This window comes from Staurois parvus, unplaced genomic scaffold (genome assembly GCF_062004578.1).
Source record: "Staurois parvus isolate SC_StPar_1 unplaced genomic scaffold, SC_StPar_1.0 ptg000298l, whole genome shotgun sequence".
Lineage (NCBI taxonomy): Eukaryota > Metazoa > Chordata > Amphibia > Anura > Ranidae > Staurois > Staurois parvus.
This window is the reverse complement of record NW_028318094.1, coordinates 8,009,589-8,030,893: the sequence shown is the minus strand read 5'-3', so window position 1 is coordinate 8,030,893 and position 21,305 is coordinate 8,009,589. Positions and strand designations below refer to the sequence as shown.

At 45.3% G+C, this 21,305-nt stretch overlaps 1 protein-coding gene across 3 annotated transcripts in view; it reads right to left on the bottom strand.

The window, feature by feature from the left end:
• Positions 1 to 12,301: 12,301 nt before the first annotated feature.
• ITK (IL2 inducible T cell kinase) overlaps positions 12,302 to 21,305 on the bottom strand; it is an 85,067-nt gene continuing 76,063 nt past the window's right edge. For all 3 annotated transcript variants that reach the window (XM_089682844.1, XM_089682841.1, XM_089682843.1), the window contains one exon: positions 12,302 to 20,884. In XM_089682844.1, the coding sequence (XP_089538970.1) occupies positions 20,813 to 20,884 (72 nt within the window). In that variant the 3' untranslated portion in view covers positions 12,302 to 20,812. The remainder of the gene's footprint in view (positions 20,885 to 21,305) is intronic.

Below are 21,305 nucleotides of genomic sequence, written 5' to 3'. Positions count from 1 at the left end.
ACTGCAGTATGTGTGAACCTTTATGGGCTATTCATTTTTACTATAGTATTTTTGGCTGGATTTATGTCTTAAAGCAGTATTAAACCTAAAACCAAAAATGTAATATATTTCAGCTTACCAATTATTAGATGTGGTGGCTGCATTAGTTTTCTTTTTTTTAGGCTTTTTCCCTCTGGCCAGTAACACACCTCCTGTATTAGAGTGCCCCCACTCTGGATGAAGGAGTACAGGGGCACCTTTGAACAGCAGCTTACACAAGCAGTTACAGAAAACCATTTTTTTTCTTTTGGGATAAATGTTTTCCATGAATAAATAAAAGCTGATTTTTGTAAGCACCCCTGTCAGAGGAATATGGTTTGTTTCAGCTCTCTAACTCAGTGTTTCTCACTACTCATGGAACATTTAGGTGATCAGTGAGCTTGTTTATTTTTTAAAATACTTGCTTTCTTTTCTGCATAGATGCTCAATTCTGGGTTCGACTTGATATAAGCAGTATACGGGGGGTGCAGCAGCAGGGCAAGGTAGAGTAGAGGGGTAAGCAGGGCACAGTACATGGGGCAGGAGGGCATATATTTACATGGGCGCAGAGCATACGATTACGTAGGAGCAGAACATACATTAAATGTGAGCAAAGCACATAGTTATATTGGAGCAGGACACACGGTTACATGGCAGTAGGGCACACAATTGCATGGTAGTAGGGCACACAATTACATGGGAATAGGGCACACGATTACATGGAAGCAGGGCACATATTTACATGGGAGCAGGACATATATTGACATGGGAGCAAGGCACACGATTACATGGGAGCAAGGCCCACGATCACATGGGAGCAAGCCACACGATCACATGGGAGCAGGGCACACGATCAAAAGGGAGCAAGGCACACGATCATATGGGAGCAAGGCACACGATCACATGGGAGCAAGGCACGTGATCACATGGGAGCAAGGCACACGATCACATGGGAGCAGGGCACACGATCAAATGGGAGCAAGGCACACGATCACATGGGAGCAAGGCACACGATCACATGGGAGCAAGGCACACGATCACATGGGAGCAAGGCACGTGATCACATGGGAGCAAAGCACACGATCACATGGGAGCAGGGCACACGATCACATGGGAGCAAGGCACACGATCACATGGGAGCAGGGCACACGATCACATGGGAGCAGGGCACACGATCACATGGAAGCAAAGCACACGATCACATGGGAGCAGGGCACACGATCACATGGGAGCAGGGCACACGATCACATGGGAGCAAGCCACACGATCACATGGGAGCAAGCCACACGATCACATGGGAGCAGGGCACACGATCAAATGGGAGCAGGGCACACGATCACATGGGAGCAAGCCACACGATCACATGGGAGCAGGGCACACGATCACATGGGAGCAAGCCACACGATCACATGGGAGCAAGCCACACGATCACATGGGAGCAGGGCACACGATCACATGGGAGCAGGGCACACGATCACATGGGAGCAGGTTACATGATCACATGGGAGCAGGGCACACGATCACATGGGAGCAAGCCACACGATCACATGGGAGCAGGGCACACGATCAAATGGGAGCAGGGCACACGATCACATGGGAGCAAGGCACACGATCACATGGGAGCAAGGCACACGATCACATGGGAGCAGGGCACACGATCAAATGGGAGCAAGGCACACGATAACATGGTAGCAAGGCACACGATCACATGGGAGCAAGCCACACGATCACATGGGAGCAAGGCACACGATCACATGGGAGCAGGGCACACAATCACATGGGAGCAGGGCACACGATCACATGGGAGCAGAGCACACGATTACATGGGAGCAGGGCACACGATTACATGGAAGCAAGGCACCCGATTACATGGGAGCAAGGCACACTATTAAATGGGAGCAAGCCAGTTGATCACATGGGAGCAGGGCACACGATTACATGGGTGCAGGGCACACGATTACATGGGAGCAGGGCACACGATTACATGGGAGCAGGGCACACGATTACATGGGAGCAGGGCACACGATTACATGGGAGCAGGGCACTAGATAACATGGGAGCAAGGCACATGATTACATGGGAGCAGGGCACACAATTACATGAGAATAGGGCACACGATTACATGGAAGCAGGGCACATATTTACATGGAAGCAGGACATATATTGACATGGGAGCAAGCCACACGATCACATGGGAGCAGGGCACACGATCAAATGGGAGCAAGGCACACGATTACATGGGAGCAAGGCACACGATTACATGGGAGCAGGGCACACGATCACATGGAAGCAGGCCACACGATCACATGGGAGCAGGGCACAAGATCAAATGGGAGCAAGGCACACGATCACATGGGAGCAAGCCACACGATCATATGGAAGCAAGGCACACGATCACATGGGAGCAGGGCACACGATCACATGGGAGCAGGGCACACGATCACATGGGAGCAGGGCACATGATGAAACGGGAGCAAGCCACTTGATCACATGGGAGCAGGGCACACGATCACATGGGAGCAGGGCACACGATCACAAGGGAGCAGGGCACACGATTACATGGGAGCAGGGCACACGATTACATGGAAGCAGGGCACCCGATTACATGGAAGCAGGGCACCCGATTACATGGGAGCAAGGCACACTATTAAATGGGAGTAAGCCACTTGATCACATGGGAGCAGGGCACACGATTACATGGGAGCAGGGCACACGATTACATGGGAGCAGGGCAGACGATTACATGGGAGCAGGGCACACGATTACATGGGAGCAGGGCACACGATTACATGGGAGCAGGGCACACGATTACTTGGGAGCAGGGCACACGATAACATGGGAGCAAGGCACACGATTACATGGGAGCAGGGCACACGATCACATGGGAGCAGGGCACACGATTACATGGGAACAGGGCACACGATTACATGGGAGCAAGGCACACGATTACATGGGAGCAGGGCACACGATCACATGGGAGCAGGGCACACGATTACATGGGAACAGGGCACACGTTTACATGGGAGCAGGGCACACGATTACATGGGAACAGGGCATACGATTACATGGGAGCAAGGCACATGATTACATGGGAACATAGCACATATTTCCATAAGAGCAGAGCACATACACTCACCAGCCACTTTATTAGGTACATCTCTTCAACTCAAATTGCTAATCAGCAGAAGCAACTCAATGAACTTAGGCATCTAGATGGGGTGATGACGACTTGCTGAAGTTCAAGCTGAGCATCAGAATGCAGAAAAAAGATTTAACTGACTTTGAACATGGCATGATTGTTAGTGCCAGGCAAGCTGATCTGAGTAATTCAAAAACTGCTGATCTACTGGGATTTTCACACACAACCGTCTCTGAGGTTTGGAAAGAATGGTCCAAAAAAGAGAAAATATCCAGTGAGTGGCAGTTGTGTGGACGAAAATGCCTTGTTGATGTCAGAGGAGAATGGGCAGACTGGTTCGAGATGATAGAAGGACAACAGTAAGTCACATCAACATGGACCAAAATCTCTGAGGAATGTTTCCAACACCTTGTTGAATTTATGCCATGAAGAATTAAGGCAGTTCTGAAGGCAAAAGAGAGTCCAACCCGGTACTAGCAAGGTGTACCTAATAAAGTGGCCGGTGAGTGTAGTTACATGAGAGCAGAGCACACAGTTACATGGGAGCAGACCACGTAGTTACATGGGAGCAGAGCACATAGTTACATGGGAGCAGACCACATAGTTACATGGGAGCAGAGCACATAGTTACATGGGAGCAGAGCACATAGTTACATGGGAGCAGAGCACAGAGTTACATGGGAGCAGACCACGTAGTTACATGGGAGCAGACCACGTAGTTACATGGGAGCAGAGCACAGAGTTACATGGGAGCAGAGCACAGAGTTACATGGGAGCAGAGCACGTAGTTACATGGGAGCAGAACACGTAGTTACATGGGAGCAGAGCACGTAGTTACATGGGAGCAGAGCACGTAGTTACATGGGAGCAGAGCACGTAGTTACATGGGAGCAGAGCACAGAGTTACATGGGAGCAGAGCACGTAGTTACATGGGAGCAGAGCACAGAGTTACATGGGAGCAGAGCACAGAGTTACATGGGAGCAGAGCACCGAGTTACATGGGAGCAGAGCACCAAGTTACATGGGAGCAGACCACGTAGTTACATGGGAGCAAAGCATAGAGTTACATGGGAGCAGAGCATAGAGTTACATGGGAGCAGAGCATAGAGTTACATGGAAGCAGAGCACAGAGTTACATGGGAGCAGACCACGTAGTTACATGGGAGCAGACCACGTAGTTACATGGGAGCAGAGCACAGAGTTACATGGGAGCAGAGCACAGAGTTACATGGGAGCAGAGCACGTAGTTACATGGGAGCAGAGCACGTAGTTACATGGGAGCAGAGCACAGAGTTACATGGGAGCAGAGCACAGAGTTACATGGGAGCAGAGCACAGAGTTACATGGGAGCAGAGCACGTAGTTACATGGGAGCAGAGCACGTAGTTACATGGGAGCAGACCACGTAGTTACATGGGAGCAGACCACGTAGTTACATGGGAGCAAAGCATAGAGTTACATGGGAACAGAGCACAGAGTTACATGGGAGCAGAGCACAGAGTTACATGGGAGCAGACCACGTAGTTACATGGGAGCAGACCACGTAGTTACATGGGAGCAGAGCACGTAGTTACATGGGAGCAGAGCACGTAGTTACATGGGAGCAGAGCACGTAGTTACATGGGAGCAGACCACGTAGTTACATGGGAGCAGAGCACGTAGTTACATGGGAGCAGAGCACAGAGTTACATGGGAGCAGAGCACGTAGTTACATGGGAGCAGACCACGTAGTTACATGGGAGCAGAGCACGTAGTTACATGGGAGCAGAGCACGTAGTTACATGGGAGCAGACCACGTAGTTACATGGGAGCAGAGCACGTAGTTACATGGGAGCAGAGCACAGAGTTACATGGGATCAGGGCACAGAGTTACATGGGAGCAGAGCACAGAGTTACATGGGAGCAGAGCTCATCCACAAGATGAAATTATAAGGCCTAAAACCTTAGTGCAGACATCACATCTAAGAATTGGTAAGCTGCAATACAATAAATGTTTGCTTTTGGGTTTAACCCCTTGGCGCCGGTGCATCCCGGCCCTTTAAGGGTTCCAGAAGCCGGGAGGCGAGGGGGGCGGGGTTTTAGGGACATGTGACCGCCGTGATTCGCTGTCACCACGGTCACATGATCGGGAAAGGTCCCGATCGAAAGAGAAAATCGGGACCTTTTTGTGAGTACCAAACATGTGTGCTGGGAGTGTGCAGGACGCGCGCTCTCAGCACATATGTTTTTTTTTTAATAGAATGCAAATGAGCGGCCGCTCAGCGTCTAGGCCAGGGGTGGGCAAACTTTTTGACTTGAGGGCCGCAATGGGTTCATATATTGGACCCGGGGGCCGGACCAAGAGTAGATGAATGATGTGTATGTGTCATCCATAGTAAGTATAGTAATATTCCCCCATAGTAAGCATAGTAATTCATCCCCCATATAGTAATTCATCCCCCATAGTAATTCATCCCCCATAGTAATTCATCCCCCATAGTAATTAATCCCCCATATAGTAATTCATCCCCCATATAGTAATTAATCCCCCATAGTAATTCATCCCCCCTATAGTAATTCATCCCCCATATAGTAATTCATCCCCCATAGTAATTCATCCCCCATGTAAATTCATCCCCCATATAGTAATTCATCCCCCATAGTAATTCATCCCCCATATAGTAATTCATCCCCCATATAGTAATTCATCCCCCATATAGTAATTCATCCCCCATAGTAATTCATCCCCCATATAGTAATTCATCCCCCATAGTAATTCATCCCCCATATAGTAATTCATCCCCCATATAGTAATTCATCCCCCATAGTAATTCATCCCCCATAGTAATTCATCCCCCATATAGTAATTCATCCCCCCTATAGTAATTCATTCCCCATATTAATTCATCCCCCATATTAAGTCCCCCCTGTGTCAGTTCACTTACCTTTGCTCCGCGCGTTCCTCTCGCCGTGTTCCCGCGCCATTCCGGTGTAGCATGAAAATCTGTCTCCTATGAGGATCTGTCCCCCTCGATGTATCTGCGCATGTGCCAGTTTCAGGCATTAGCAGCCGATCGGCGATCTCCGGCACATGCGCAGATACGTCGAGGGGGACAGATCCTCATAGGAGACAGATTTTCATGCTACACGGCGGACTGTGAGAGGAGCCTAGCGGGAGCCTAGCTCCGCGGGCCGGATTAAAAGGTCCGCCGGGCCGTATACGGCCCGCGGGCCGTAGTTTGCCCATTGCTGGTCTAGGCCCAGGCACCGGGAGGCTGCACATTTACGTTCGGCCAAGAGGTTGATATCGCTTTGAGGAGAAATTTAACTCTTGCAGTGAACAGGGAAGGCCACTGTAAGGGGAGATTTTATTAACAATCCCAGGAAGCACATTGTTTTACATGCACAAAGTAAAGCAAGAGATTACCTTACACACTTAGTTTTTGGCTGCAGAAAACATAGAGGAACCTTGGTAGGGTCCAGGTCCGATCTAGTGTAGCGCCCTTGTAGTCAGGTGCTAGGATGTGTATAGTGAGGTTAAGCATTGCTGTGTTTCTCTGATCACCAGAGAGGCTGTCAGGTAAATTCAGTGTGGTATTCTGCTGTGATTGATTGGTCAGGTCTGCTCATGCTGCTCTGGTGCTGTTGGAGTTTGTCTGAGTTCTGCCTGCCTTCAGGAAGCTATGAGAGTCTTCCAGAACATGGGAAGGGGCTAGGCAAATGAACAGCATGACTATGAATAGAGCCCTGGCCAATTGCAGGGGAAGGCAGTCTCATTGCATGCTGGGAGTGGTATGTATGTTCTGAGAGCACATGGGTTCAGCATCTTCCCCGACAGGCTACCTGGCCTGACACGTGCTCAGGTGGGTCAACCTGAGGGCCTGAAGTTAGAGCAGTGTTTCTCAACTCCAGTCCTCATGGACCCCCAACAGGTCATGTTTTCAGGATTTCCCTCAGATGAAACAGCTGTGGTAATTACTAAGGCAGTGAAACTGATCAAATCACCTGTGCAAAATAATGGAAATCCTGAAAACATGACCTGTTGGGGGTCCATGAGGACTGGAGTTGAGAAACACTGAGTTAGAGAGAGTGACCCTGTGTCAGGGATCCTACAGTGGTAGCCTCTAGCGTTCCACAGACTGGATTCCCCCAAGGCGCGGAATCTAAGTCCCTACCTGCTTGTTCACCAAGGCCCCTAATGGTGGGGATGGACTTGGAGCAGGCCGAGACCAGGTCGAGAGTCTGATGTGAGGAGGTCACAAGAGCAGCGTCAGGCAGGTCGGTAACAGTGGTGGCGGCGTGGTACAAAATCAGCAGGCAGAGGAATAAACAGGTCACAAGCCGGGTTCGTTAACAGGAGATCAGAACGTGCAGGGTTAAGCAGGAGAATGGTCAGACAAGCCAGGGATCAGAACAGGAGACAGACAGGAAATCAGGGTCAGGCAGGGTCGGCAACAAACAATCTACTAAACAGGAACTTCAGGAAACAGGTAAGACCATACGGCACTTGAGCATAGCAAGAGCTGGGTTTAAATAGCCCGCCCGACTCCTGACAGGCGCTCCTGGGTCCTAGTGCCTGCCCGGCGCCATCATTGGTGACAGGCGCGCCTGGGTCCTAGTGCCTGCTGGCTATATGTTTTGTCAGGATTCTACGCATGTGCAGATTCGATCGCCATGGCGATCTTCCCATTCCCTGACACCCTGGTTCTCCAGTAAGCTGATTGAGGGGAGCTGTCTGCAAAGGCTCTGTCTGGTATCACTGGAGGGTTTTGCCTGGACGATTGGAAGAAGGCAACCCTTCTGTCTGTGAGCCTTGTGAGTACCGACATTGAGGAATATGGGGACGCTGTGTGCTTGCTACCTCCCCTGGTGTTTGATAGTCAGCGTCGGGCTGGAAAAAGGGAACATTGGTTAGTGTTCTGAAGACTCCAAGTGTTGCTACTGCAAAGGACTTGGCTCAGCTACGTTACATTTGGGCTGTCGCAGTCTGTTGTAACTGGTTTATACCTGAGCAGCTCAACCCTGTAACTACTACTACTGCTGAAGGGACTTTGCTCACTCCTAAAACTACTTGCTGCTATATGTGACAAGGAAGTGTGCTATCTACTGTCAGCCAAGACTTCATAAGTGTTCAACTAAGAGATCAGATAGATGTTCTCAGTGTGAGTAGTTCTAATTTTTGGAGTATCCTGCTACAATTCCCCATCCCTATCCCCAGTTCTACAATAAAACTTCAAAAACAAACATCCCCTAGACCAGGGGTATTGAATTAAAATTCACCGAGGTCCGGGCAGTAAGATTTTCATCCATCAGAGGTCCAAATCTCATGTAGGTCCTTGTGGTGCATTTTCATGTGCACCAAACTGCGTGTTGCTGCGGTGCAATTTTGAAAAAAAGGGTCGGGGACTTCGTGTTTCTTGCAGGTAGTGCAGCCAATTAAACTGAATGGGCCAACCTACCCTCCACGTGTGCACCAAATGCACATATACACATCTGAGCCTGTTCTTACATCAGTGTCCTCAGTCCCCACTGCACATCACAGTCCCCTCCTCGTTCACAGCAAGCTCCCCTCTTGATGAGTGTTCTCAGTTCCTCCTTTATATCACCCCCTCCACCCACCCCTTTCACAGTTGTGTTCTTACAGTTCCTTGACATCAACACCCCCCCCCACAACAGTAATGTCCTCTGCCCCCTTCACTGCAGAGTGCTCCACCCCTATTTACATCATCCCCCCACATTACTGTCCTCAGCCCCCCTCCCCCCCACATTACTGTCCTCAGCCCCGCATTACAGTTCTAAGACCCCCCCCACTTTAATGTCCTTAGCCCCCCACATTACTGTCCTCACCCCCCCCACACTTTAATGCTCCCAGCCCCCCTCCCCCACATTTCAATTCTCAGCTCCTCCACTTTAATTTTAATATCCTTCCCCCCCACCCTACTGTCCTCAGTGCCCCAATATTACTGTTCTAAGCCCCCCCCCCACATTCAGTCCTCAGTCCCCCAACATTCAGTCCTCAGTCCCCCCACATTCAGTCCTCACCTCCTTTTCACATAAGCCCCCTCCACTCTAATGTCCTTAGTAGCCCCTCTAACTTCGAACAAACACCCCCCCCCCCCACACACACACAAACACACACACTTCTACTTTACACAGACAGTGATTGGCAGTGATTGATTGCTAAGACTGCCCTTCATCCCAGCAACCAATCACCTGCTTGTTAACCTCAGGCAGCTCCCGACCTCCTTCCAGAACTGTCCTGTCTCTGTGAGGTAACCGCGAGATGGCTGGGGGAAGAAAGGCTCCTAAATGGCGGGACCAGATTGGATAGTGACTCAGTCTGAATCCGGACCCTGGTCCGCCATTTAGTGATGCCTGCCTTAGACTGATTTGGCTGCGGAAATAGACTGGCTGCGAGACGAATAAAGGGGAGCCCGTGGACAATATACAAGCAGCTCCTTCAGGGGTAGCGCTACACTTACATAGGGCTGAAGACAATTTTCCCCCACCAGAGCAGCCATTCACCAACGCTGTCAGGTGGGAGGAAGTGGGGGTGAGTGAAACATGTTTCCCCATACCTAGATGTATTGGGTATTTCTGTGCAGTGGTAGGAGAGAAAATGGAAGGTTATAATGTGTTGTTGGTGGGGCTGCCATTATTGAAACCCTGTGGCCAGGTTACAGTTATTTATTATTATAGTATTTGCACATTCTTAACAGTGAATATGTGAATTCACTTATCCTGTTCCACACAGCCAAGCATATTGCTCAGTGGTGGGAGAAAAGAAATCCATAGAAGCAAATCAGAATTCCAAAACCTCAAATCCCAAATTCCAAGAAATCTTATAATTGCCCTAATGTTCCAGGGACATTAGATTGCAAACTCCTTTGAGGAATGGGGACTGATGTGCTCTTGGTCTACATAAACAATGGAAATAAATAAAATAAAATCAGAATATTGTATTGTTCGGACATAAGCAGAATGAATTCTTATTGGTTTCTATAGGTTACTGCACTTAAAGCGGAGCTCTACGCAAAAGGGGAAATTCCACTTTAAGTCTTTGTGTCTTTGTCCCCCCGCTCCCCATTAAGGATTGGCACCTTTGGGGGGTGGGTACCCGAATTTGACAGGTACTCGCTCCCACGTAAGGCGGTCGGAAGCGGGAGTTGTCCTTCCCCCCTCCCTCCCCATAGTCTTCTGGGACACGTGACAGGTCCCAGAAGACTACGGGGCCATTCACAAAGCGCAGCACTTCTCGCGCATGCACAGTAGGCACCCGGCTGTGAAGCCACAAGCTGTCACAGCCGGGTGCCCACACTGAAGATGCCGGCGTCAGGGAGAGAAGACGGCCAGTGAAACCAGCGGTGGTGAGGACACCGCAGGACCACGGGACAGGTAAGTGGCTGTATTTTAAAAGTCAGCAACAACAGTTTTTGTAGCTGCTGACTTTTATTTTTTTTTTTTTTCAGGTGGAACTCTGCTTTGGAAGTGGAACTATACTGACTGTGTGCACAGAGCAGCGTACAATGGGAACAGCCAGATAAGAATCTTTTGTTGCAGAGGAGATAAAGTGTGTCTCTTCAATTACAAAAAAATACAATCTTCCTATTTGCAAATTTTTATTTATGATGTCAAGTTCCACTTTAAGAAAAAGAGCTTAAAGCAGAACTTTACCCATAACAACTTGATAAAAAATAATGTTCTTTAGGGCCTTGGGCATTGCCCGAGCTTCCAAATGGTCAGTCCACCCCTGATCATGCTACCAAAAAGAGTGTGTGCTGTAGATTGCGTCCAGCATTGTTCCTGTTTCTTCTTGCTGGAGGCTGCCATTTTGCTGAAGCCCAGAGCCCCTGAACAGCAGGAAATCATAAAGCAGAAACCCATCGATTTAACAGTTTCAAAAAACAGTTTCATACCTAGAATGCGGGGATTGCTAATTATGGACCACACTGTACAACCATCAAATGGCTGGTATCATAACTGATCATGTGCAGCAGCATGGCAGTTGCAGATCAAACAGAAGAAGTTTCCTTGGCTGTAAAGGATAGGAGGGTTTCCTTCCGCTTTAACACTGGCAGCAGACTGGCTTCTGCAAATTCATCAGTGCTTAAAAATGAAGAGCAACTGAGCATGTGCAATGCATTACTGGATTTAAAATTTATGCGAGTAGTGCTGCGCTTTGTGAATGGACCCATAATCTTCTGTCATGTGTCCCAGAATACTATGGGGAGTGAGGGTAGGAGGACAACTTCCGCTTCCGATCACCTTAGGCGATCGCAGCAGAGGTGGGAGCGGGTACCTGTCAATTTCGGGTGCCAATCCTTAACGAACTTATCCAAAGGTGCCAATCTTTAACACGGAGCGGGGGACAAAGTCTTAAAGAGGAACTTCCCCTTTTGGGTGGAGCTCTGCTTTAAGTACAGGTTTGCATTAGGGTATATACAGACATCTTGTGCTTTTAAAATAAAAAAATTGTCAGAACTGAAGCTCTTTAACGAGGAAGAGTCAGCATGGTTTGTGATACACCATTTGAAAAAGAGTTTGAGGACCCATTTACACTTCCACCTTGTTGTACATTATTGCAACGTAAAGGTAGCACACTTAACAGGTATCACTGGGTTGGGGTACCATTCCTTTTGAATGGCACCCAGAAGCACATGCAGCGCAGCACTGAGTCTCATTTTCCTAAAGCATGCGCAAAAACCATAAAGTAATTTAGTGTGAAAATGACTTGAGAGTTCCAGGCTCCATTCGCATTAGGTTTTTTCAAATCACAGGCGGAATTGCCACGATTTCGTCCACAATTTGAAAACGCGCTGTAAAAGTGTGATGATGCACATTTCAATGGCACCTGAAAACGCAGGTAGTTTATGCTGCGATCAAGGCGTGTTTTCTCGTGCGGCAAACGCATGCGATCATGCAAACAAAATCACATCTAGCAATTTTGTTTGTGCAATTGCTGCATGAAAAAAACATGCTGCGATCCCACCAGAAACAAAATGAATGACACCTGAAAATGCATTTTCACACTTTTACAGCGCGTTTTCGAATCAAAGTGATTCCACCTGCAGTTTGAAAAAACCTAGTGTGAGTGGAGCCTTATAGAAAATAGCCTAACTAGTATTAAAGCTGGTCCAGAAACACAAAAAACTAATGGAGAACAGCTTGATTGTGAAAGCAATTTTATTAGAACATTTTAAAATACAACTTAAAATAAATATCTATATATGCAATACATTTTTTGAGTTTATGTAATTATGAACCACTGGTCCAATTTAAGTTACATTTCAGTCTTGGGTTGTAATGTGTACTTTGACAGGCAATGCTGTTGGCCATTAAAAGCGAAGTTCACTTTTTTCCTAAATTTCACCTTCCCTATGTATCAATATACCATTAATGTACTTCTATTGCAGAAAAGAAAAAACTTCTGTGTCTTCTAGGACAGGCATCATCTCAACCCTCCAGTCTCCTTTAGAAAACTCCTCCATTACCCATCCTGAAATGTATTATTTAAGATGGAAAAACCATTACAAGGAAGTAGTTCAGCAGCCTGTGTGACCTCGATAACACACACCCTGCACCTGTCCTCCCCCTCCAGAAGATTGCTGCCACCCACCTCTGTAGTTCTATGCTTTTCCTATGCAGGCAATGCCAGTGAGCACTGTTCTTCCTCTTCAAACAGCCATTAACAGTTTTGTACCTTCTTCTTGCATAGAATGTTCATTTGGCAGTGTGCAAGACCTGAGCGATCACATAACAATCTATGTGAAGAAAAACTATAGTCTGGTAGTCTATAACGCTCACCATATACTATACAATCTGATTGGACAATCTCCTTTAGATCTACCATCAACTATGTACAGAAAGGGCCTACCTGATTGGATACAGAGTGATGGGATAGATAGGTGTGTCCTCCTATTATATAATTTTGGTAAATCTAAAGATTATACAATCTGTATGGTGTATGGCCACCTTTTATACACCTAAAATGAACTAGTTGCACTTTTAATTGTTCACAGCACCCAAAACACAAAAGCAAATGCGTATTTTGTCCAAACGCAATAAACGCTCAGTAGAAAATGTGTAAGCCGCAATGCTCCAAAATGCTGCATGAGCTACTGTGCTGTGTTTGTCGCGTTTAGGGCAGCCCATTGAAATCAATGGGCTCCCCTATCGTGTTGCAGGAAAAACATTTTTGGATATATTAATTTTCATCAGCTATGATTACTATAGTATCATCAGTATAGCTACCATTACCCTGCATCCTTACACACTAGGTTGCTCACTTCATACTTATTGTGTCACCCTTAGGCGCATGTGCTCGACCGTATTCCCAGGCGCTTGTGCCTATGGGTCATTTATTGGTCACCATTTTTTCATTTAGTTTCCATATATGTGTGTGTATGTGTATGTATGTATGTATGTATATACATGTTTTTTACAAGAAAGCAGTTACTCATATGGATGTGTTACACACACACGCATGTGATCCAGGGAGCTCTCTCCGAGCACTGCTTTCTCATCATGCAGGTGCTTGTTCCATAACACCTTTGACGTCCATATATATTTCTTATATATAACACACACACCTATATATCTTTTACACATTTTTTTATTTATAGAATTTTTTTTTTATTTATTTCCTATATTTTTTATATTTCTTATGCTTCCATGTTTATGCATACACACATATACCAAACATTATACCAATTTTACCAGATTTTATACTATATTGTACTGTAACAATACTTATTTAATTTAATTTTATTTTATTTAAACTTTGTAAACCATATTAAGAAGTTTTTTGTAACGTTTTATATAAACAGTGACCTATCTCCTTTGTCCCTGTATATAGTATATGTACATCCATCCATGGTGCACTGCATTGCCACACATGCTTAAGTTTCATCACATCTGACTATACTAGAGTAATAGTACACACCCTGGAGGCTGCATTTCTATAAATTAATAAGTGCCACTGCTGGGTTCCAGATCTACTCTCTTCATTAAATCCATGTCCCATGGTTGTTTATGGCAAGCAGAGCACTAGGCAGCATTGTGGTGTCATTCATCCATCCATCCATTTATTTAAATGCAAGCAGTGCAGTGCATCACCAGGGTAGGATTTTTAATATACATATGTGTAATTTTCTACTTATTTATTTTTTATTTGCACACTTTTTATGGTTCTTATGATTGTCACTAGTTTCAATGATTTTAAACATGATTTTATTTATACATATATATTTATATATATTTTTATAGATCTTTTGTGTTTACTTATACTATGTCAATTGCCCCTGTGACCCCTCCACCTGCATAGGGGAGTGTCCAGGACGGCCCATGTGACCTTTGATTCAACTAGTAGTGAGCATATAAAAGAGGGAGCAGACATTTAGTCAGTTGGCTCTGAGGAAGAGGCAAGTCTTCGAAACGCGGTAGTCTATTGGATGTCTACACTCCCTATTGCGGACTGTTACTCAGCGCGGTGTTGACCCAGCTGTTCTTTATGATGTGCCTTGACTTTATTGTCGTTTGTGAGTACAACACCTACTTTATTTCTTATTAAACACTTTTTATGATAATGCACTAGGCCTGTGCGCCCTCTGTTTGTTCTTTCCTCATACTGTGCTGTGTTTGCAGCCCATTGTTCTTAAAATGTACCATTGTACCATAAAAATGTGCGTTCCTACTACACTGTGTGAATGAGACCTGAAGGTGAAATTGGTGTGTTTTCACCCTCCCTCTCCCTGAACTGGATCTGGATTACAAGAACATTGACATCTGAAATCTCTGTACAATTTCCTCTAAATTTACCAAAACTATGTAATAGGAGAACCCACCTTATTAATCCATTCAATTTGTATAAAAGCAGGCAGGCCCTTGCACTACATAGTTGATGATAGATCATACAATCAGGTTGTATGGTGTTTGGTCACCTTAAAGTAAGAAGTAGGAAAGTTGGTGGAAATAAAAATAAGAGGTGGTATAGTAATGAGGGAGGTGTGGACAAGAGTGATAAACTGGCCCTATTCTGTGATGAAGTAAGGCAGTGCATGCTGGGATATGAAGTTTCCTGGAAGGTCACACGATGATACAGGAAGTGATGAGCTCAGAAAGCATTTTTTAAAATGTTGAACTGAGAGGTGAAGAGTCAAAGCTGCCAAGGACTAGGTAAGTGAGTGATAAGCATATTGTGATGGAATAGGTAGAAAATATACTAGAAAAGGCCTCTATTTATTATGGAAAGTGAAATTATGTCCAAAAAAGTGAACTTAAAAAACTCCAGTCTAATGAAAAATAATTGTTTTAAAAACAGGGCTGTCAAAAATACAAAATAAAAACATGTTAACCATTTCACTTCCTTTACTTGCAATTGGAGATAAATGAATAGACAGTCCAATGTCTGACACTCTGAAAATTGTTATTCCTTTACATTTCAAAGTCCAAGCAATTTACAATGAAAACCATGTATAGGTGCTGCACTTCAGAAGTTACATAAACATTCATGCACTGTAATCAAAAGATTTATATTTATATATCCTGACCCCAGAATGTCAAAAACATGTAGCAAAATCTCACTCATGGCCAATACCAGGCTTGAGCCCCAAAAAAATACTGCCAGCCCCTCCACAAGCACATAATATACTGCTCATATTCTTTAAATAGAGTAGGGGTTTCCAAACTTCAGCCCGTGGGCCAGATGTGGCCCTTTGCTTACCTGTATCCGGCCCTTTGGGCAATATTTCTTCCACTGGTACGAGGCACTTTTCCTTTGACACAAAATATGGGGTACTATTCCTTCCACCGATACAAGCAATTGGTTACTATTCTTCCCACTGACACCAGAGTTGGGGAACTAATTCTCCCATTGACACCAATTATGTGGCTTTATTCCTCCCACTGACACCAATGATGCCATTTTTTTACTCCCCCTGAATACAAGCCTATGGCATCAATGTCAGGGCATTTTCTATTCCCACTGGCCACAGTCCAGCCTCCGTAAAGTTTGAAGGCCAGTAAACTCAAAAGTTTGTAGACCTCTGAACTAGAGACAAATACTGACCTTGCACCTCAATCCCGTGGGGGAAGAGGCACTGACATAGTCACATACAATGCAGAACCACTGATTCTGCATTGTACGCAATGTCAGCAGGGTGGGGGCTGCACAGTCAGGGAACAGTATCGTCTGTGAGGGAACTGGTCATCTTGCTTGTAGGGAGACTACCAAACTGTGGAGAAGGGCCACTACTGCACTCTATCACAGCACCCCTAGAAAAAACAAGTGATATATACAAGAGGGATGGGGGGGCTACCAATATTTATTTTTTCTGCCAGGAGTTCCACTTTAATCTTCTGGGACATGTGTGCACCAATGTCATGGACCAATGAAAATGGAAGGCTCATATGGCTCAATTCAACAAGCTATAGCAAACAGAACCAAGAAGAGCTGAAAGCAACTATCACATGGCCAAAAATATTGATTATCATGACAAATACTATGCATTATGCCCACACAAACACTATACTTAATGCCCACACATAGGAGTCCGTAAGCGGCAGAACTTTCTGTGCTGAGAGCATGCTTACTACATATCTAGCACAGGTACCAAGCTGTCAGAGACAGCTCTCCGCCAGTACTAATGATTGGACGTCGGCAGAATCAGCTTCTGATCATGTGACAGCCAATGACAGAGGTCACATGATTGGTCGATCCTTCTTGCCCCCTGGGTGTACAGACCCTATTGGACCCTGTTCATACGGGCAATCTAATCAGGTCCGCCTGTCAGTTTTTTATTCTGATCTGATCATATGGTCCATGTACTCCTATGGACTGGCACACCTATTTACACCCACTACCACATATCTGATCTGATCCACTAAAAAGAAAAAAAGGAAAGGAATTCATTCCTCTCTGTCTGGGTGGATCAGATCAGAAGGCAGTCAGATGTAAACTGACAGCCAGTCCATTTACATCCGACCACCTATACAGCTGTCTCCATGGCCGCTCTGTATAAACTGAGCGGACACAGACCTGCACAGTAGGGGATCAGTGGATAGGTTCCATGCTGAGAAAAGGGGATTCTTCCCTGTGTGAAAAGGGCCTTAAAGGGGCTGGGCAGGTAAATCTGCGCTCCAGGCAAACAGCTAAACCAGGGGTGTCCAACCTTTTGACTTTCCTGGGCCACACTGGAAGAAGAGTAATTGTCTTGGGTCACATATAAAACACACTAACAATAAAGGATAGCTGATGAGCAGAAAAAGTTGGCAGATCACAAGTTAACCATCACTGATATAGGCAATGTACCTATCTGAGTAATAAAACGTTATTTTTTTGTAATTTTTTTATAATACAAATAAAAGAGGGCAGCATAAAACTAATGTAATATTTGACACTGTGATAAACTAACACATCAATATCTGGATGGATGGATGTAGTAGCAATTCTCAATGAATTCTCAAGGTGCTCATCAGATATTTTGGTTCTAATTTTGAGCTTTTTGTGTTTCATCCCTGAATATAGTTGCTCACAAAAATAGGTGCTACTGAAAACTGATGACATGAATAAGGTGTGATTGTGAAGAGTGGGAGATTTTATTTTGAAAAGATAAAATGTATAAAAGGTCAGAAAAGAGACACTGTCAACTTTTTTTGGGCACATATGTTCACTAAGTGTAAACGTATTTTTGCAAAAAATTCCCCCCCCAAAAATCAACATTTTTAAAGTATATTTACGATTTTGAGTTGGGCCACATTCATAGCCTTCTTCGTCTTGGGCCTCATGTGGCCCATGGGCCGCAGGTTGGACACCCCTGAGCTAAACAAACATTTGAAATAGAGCTGTATTATCTTCCAAAGGATTTGTAATTCTCAGAAAAAAAACTGTCCTGAGATTTACTAGCCCTGCCGTGTTGGTAACCTGAGTTTTCTCTATTGATGTTAAAGCAATACAACTTGGTGAACTCCTACCCCCTTTCGGCAAATGTTTTGCTCATTAGAACAATGGTTCTTTAGACCTTCCTGACAACAGCTTTACCTCAAAGGATAAGTTCACCTTTTGACAAAAAATAATAAATTCACATTTTTTTTGCAGGTAAAAAAATGTGGATTTATTATTTTTTGTTTTAGGAGCATGGAAAGCATTGTACCAGTGATAGGCAGATTGCTGGTGCCATGCAGGTCTCCTGCAGACTGTCAGTATATTGGGATGTACAGGCAAGCAGATATACTGACAGGAGGAATCAGTGAACTATCATGGCGCTTCACAGTGCTGTGATAGTTCATTGAGAACTACAAGTAAACATCCACAAAGGATGTCGGTACTTGTAGTTCATTCATTCACTCACAGAACTCCTGAATGAATGACATGGCCGTGTGGGTGGAGCTGTTTTTAAATTAACGACAGCTTGTACAGGGAACTTCTTCTCTATCACATAGAGGGGGAGGGTCAGGCAGCGGCTGTAGCATTGGGAACATGTTACATGTTCCACCCTAGAAACGGGTATATACCCAAAGGTGAACTTATCCTTTAAAGCAGGGGTCTCCAAACTTTCTAAAGAAAGGGCCAGTTTACTGTCCTTCAGACTTTAGGGGGGCTGGACTGTGCCCAGTGGGAATAAACAATGCCCCATCTTTGATATTGGTGGAAAAATACTTGGTGTCAGTGGCAGGAATTATGCCCCATCGCTGGTGTCAGTGGGAGGAATAGTACCCCATTGTTGGTGCCAGTGGAGGGAATAGTACCCCATTTTTGTTGTCAGTGGCAGGAATTATGCCCCATTGTTGGTGCTAGTGGAGGGCATAGTACTCCATTTTTGTTGTCAGTGGAAGGAATTATGCCCCATTTTTGGTTCTAGTGGAAGGAATAATGCCTCAAAGGCTGGATAAAGGCAAGCAAAGGGCAGCAGTTTGGAGATCACTGCATTAAAGGAACAGTAGCCATCAGCTGGCAAGAGACAATTGTTTCAGCTCACAGGTAGACATAAGATTGTTTCCTGATCTAACAACATTCAGTTGGATCAGGAGATGATTGTCTCCGATCTAGGGGCTCTTAATGGTCGGATTTACCTGTATGCTCATTCAGAAACTTTCAAGACATTTTTAAGTCTCCTCCCCATAATAAAAAAAATAAAACCTACATACAAAGCTAAAATAACAAGGATTTCTGCTTATTTAATGAAATATTTAAAAACTATAATAAATACTGTACCACATATACAATGAACTGTCAAGCCATGTCTCTTTGCAAATAACATCAAATTTGCAGTACCACTTCTGACCAGCAGATGGCAGCACAAACTCTTTTCTTGTCCCTTTAAAGTGAACTTGTCTTTGGAGCAAAATGTAAAATGAATGCAAGTCCCTCGGAGCAGTTGATACCATATTCCCTGGCACCTCAAAATGCAATGTACAGGTAATCCTAGTTTTTAACCATCACTTCGCTTTCATGTGTTATAATAGAAGCCGTCCAGTTTAAATTGTGCTTTTTTCAATTAGTCAATACAAAATATCTCCAATTAACCACATCGCAGATTGTAAGCTCCTGTGAGCAGGGCCCTCCTAACCTTCTTGTATTGAACTGTATTGTCTCTCTTTATATTGAAAAGTGCTGAGCAAACTGTTGGCGCTATATAAATCCTGTATAATAATACGTTTGTTATCTATATTAATTATCTACACCCTAACTTTTTTCACAGCAAGAATGCAGCTTTCAAAGCTCACAGGAAGCAGAAGAACGCAATTTCCTTGATAGCAAAAACCCACAATGCAAGTGATAACATGAAAACATAAATTCTGCAGTAGTTGTATCATATATCTAGGGGTTCAGGAGGAAGGGAAAATCCATAATGAAAGCTGGAAGTCCTTTTAAAGTGGTAGTAAAACCACTTTGTTCATTTTTACCAAAAGGTAGGCTTATAATAAAGCTTACTTGTAGGTAAAATGAATATCTCCTAAACGTGCACGGTTTAGGAGATATTCAGGGTTTTTTTTCTACAGCCGGTGCATGCTCTTTGAATGAATGGCATACCTGTTGCGCGGGAGTGACGTCATCGCGGCTCAGCCATCCAGATGACTGGAGCTTGTGAACCCGAAAGCAGGAACAGGTGAAGCCTCCACAAGACAGCGCTCCGCTAGAGGGCTTGATTTTAACCCCTTCACGCCATATCATCCCGGCATGAAGAGGAGTTCTTGCGCCGGGAGGTGGGTGGGATGGGGCTTGGCTTAGTGTCATGTGGCCACCGTGACGTCACGGCCGGTCACATGATCTGGAAAGATTCTGATCGAAAAAGCAGACCGGGACCTTTCTGTGAGTACCGCACATGTGTGCTGGGAGCACGCAGGGCGCGCGCTCTCAGTACATATGTTTTTTGTTACATGAACGCAAATGTGCGGCCGCTCTGCGTCTAGGCCCAGATGCCGGGAGGCCGCACATTTGCGTGCAGCCGGCGTGAAGGGGTTAAGGTAAGTTGTGCATAATGTGCTAGTATGCGATGCATGCTAACACATTATGCCTTTACCTTGCAAGGGATTTTTCTTTTCATTGGCCGTGATTTACTACCGCTTTTAGACAGACTGTTACCCCTCCTTCTCTCTGTGTACTCCTAGCCCTATTGGAAACTAGCTTATAAATGTAATGCCCCATTTAGGTCAAATCTTCCAAAATCCTCAGTCTGGTCACAGTTCAGATTCCACAAGGTCTGTGATCTCTCTCATAAGACGGCTGAAGCTTGGACGCATTTCTGCTTTCTGTTATTGAATGAAAAGAGAATAGACATTAGCAGTTACTTTGGTGTGGTACCACACAGCTGAATACCTATTTGTGATACACAAGTTAGCAAGACGAAGCTATAATATCAAATTGGATAAATGACTTAGGCTAGGTTTTGTGTTTGAGCCGTTTCTGCATTGCGTTTTGCGTTGTGTTTTTGCTCCTGCGTTTTTGCCATGTTTTTGATTTTTTTTTTTTTTGAGGCTAGGTTCACATCTGTGCGGGTGGTGCCGCTGCGGATCTGCACAAAAATCCGTGCAGCCGCACCACCCACACAGAGAAATACAGACCCGCAGGCAGGTGCCATTAGATTCTAATGGCACACCGCCCACACTGGAAAATGCAACCGTACTGGGAAACGAGTTTCCCGTGTGGGCTGTGATTTCAGAAGAAGTGCAG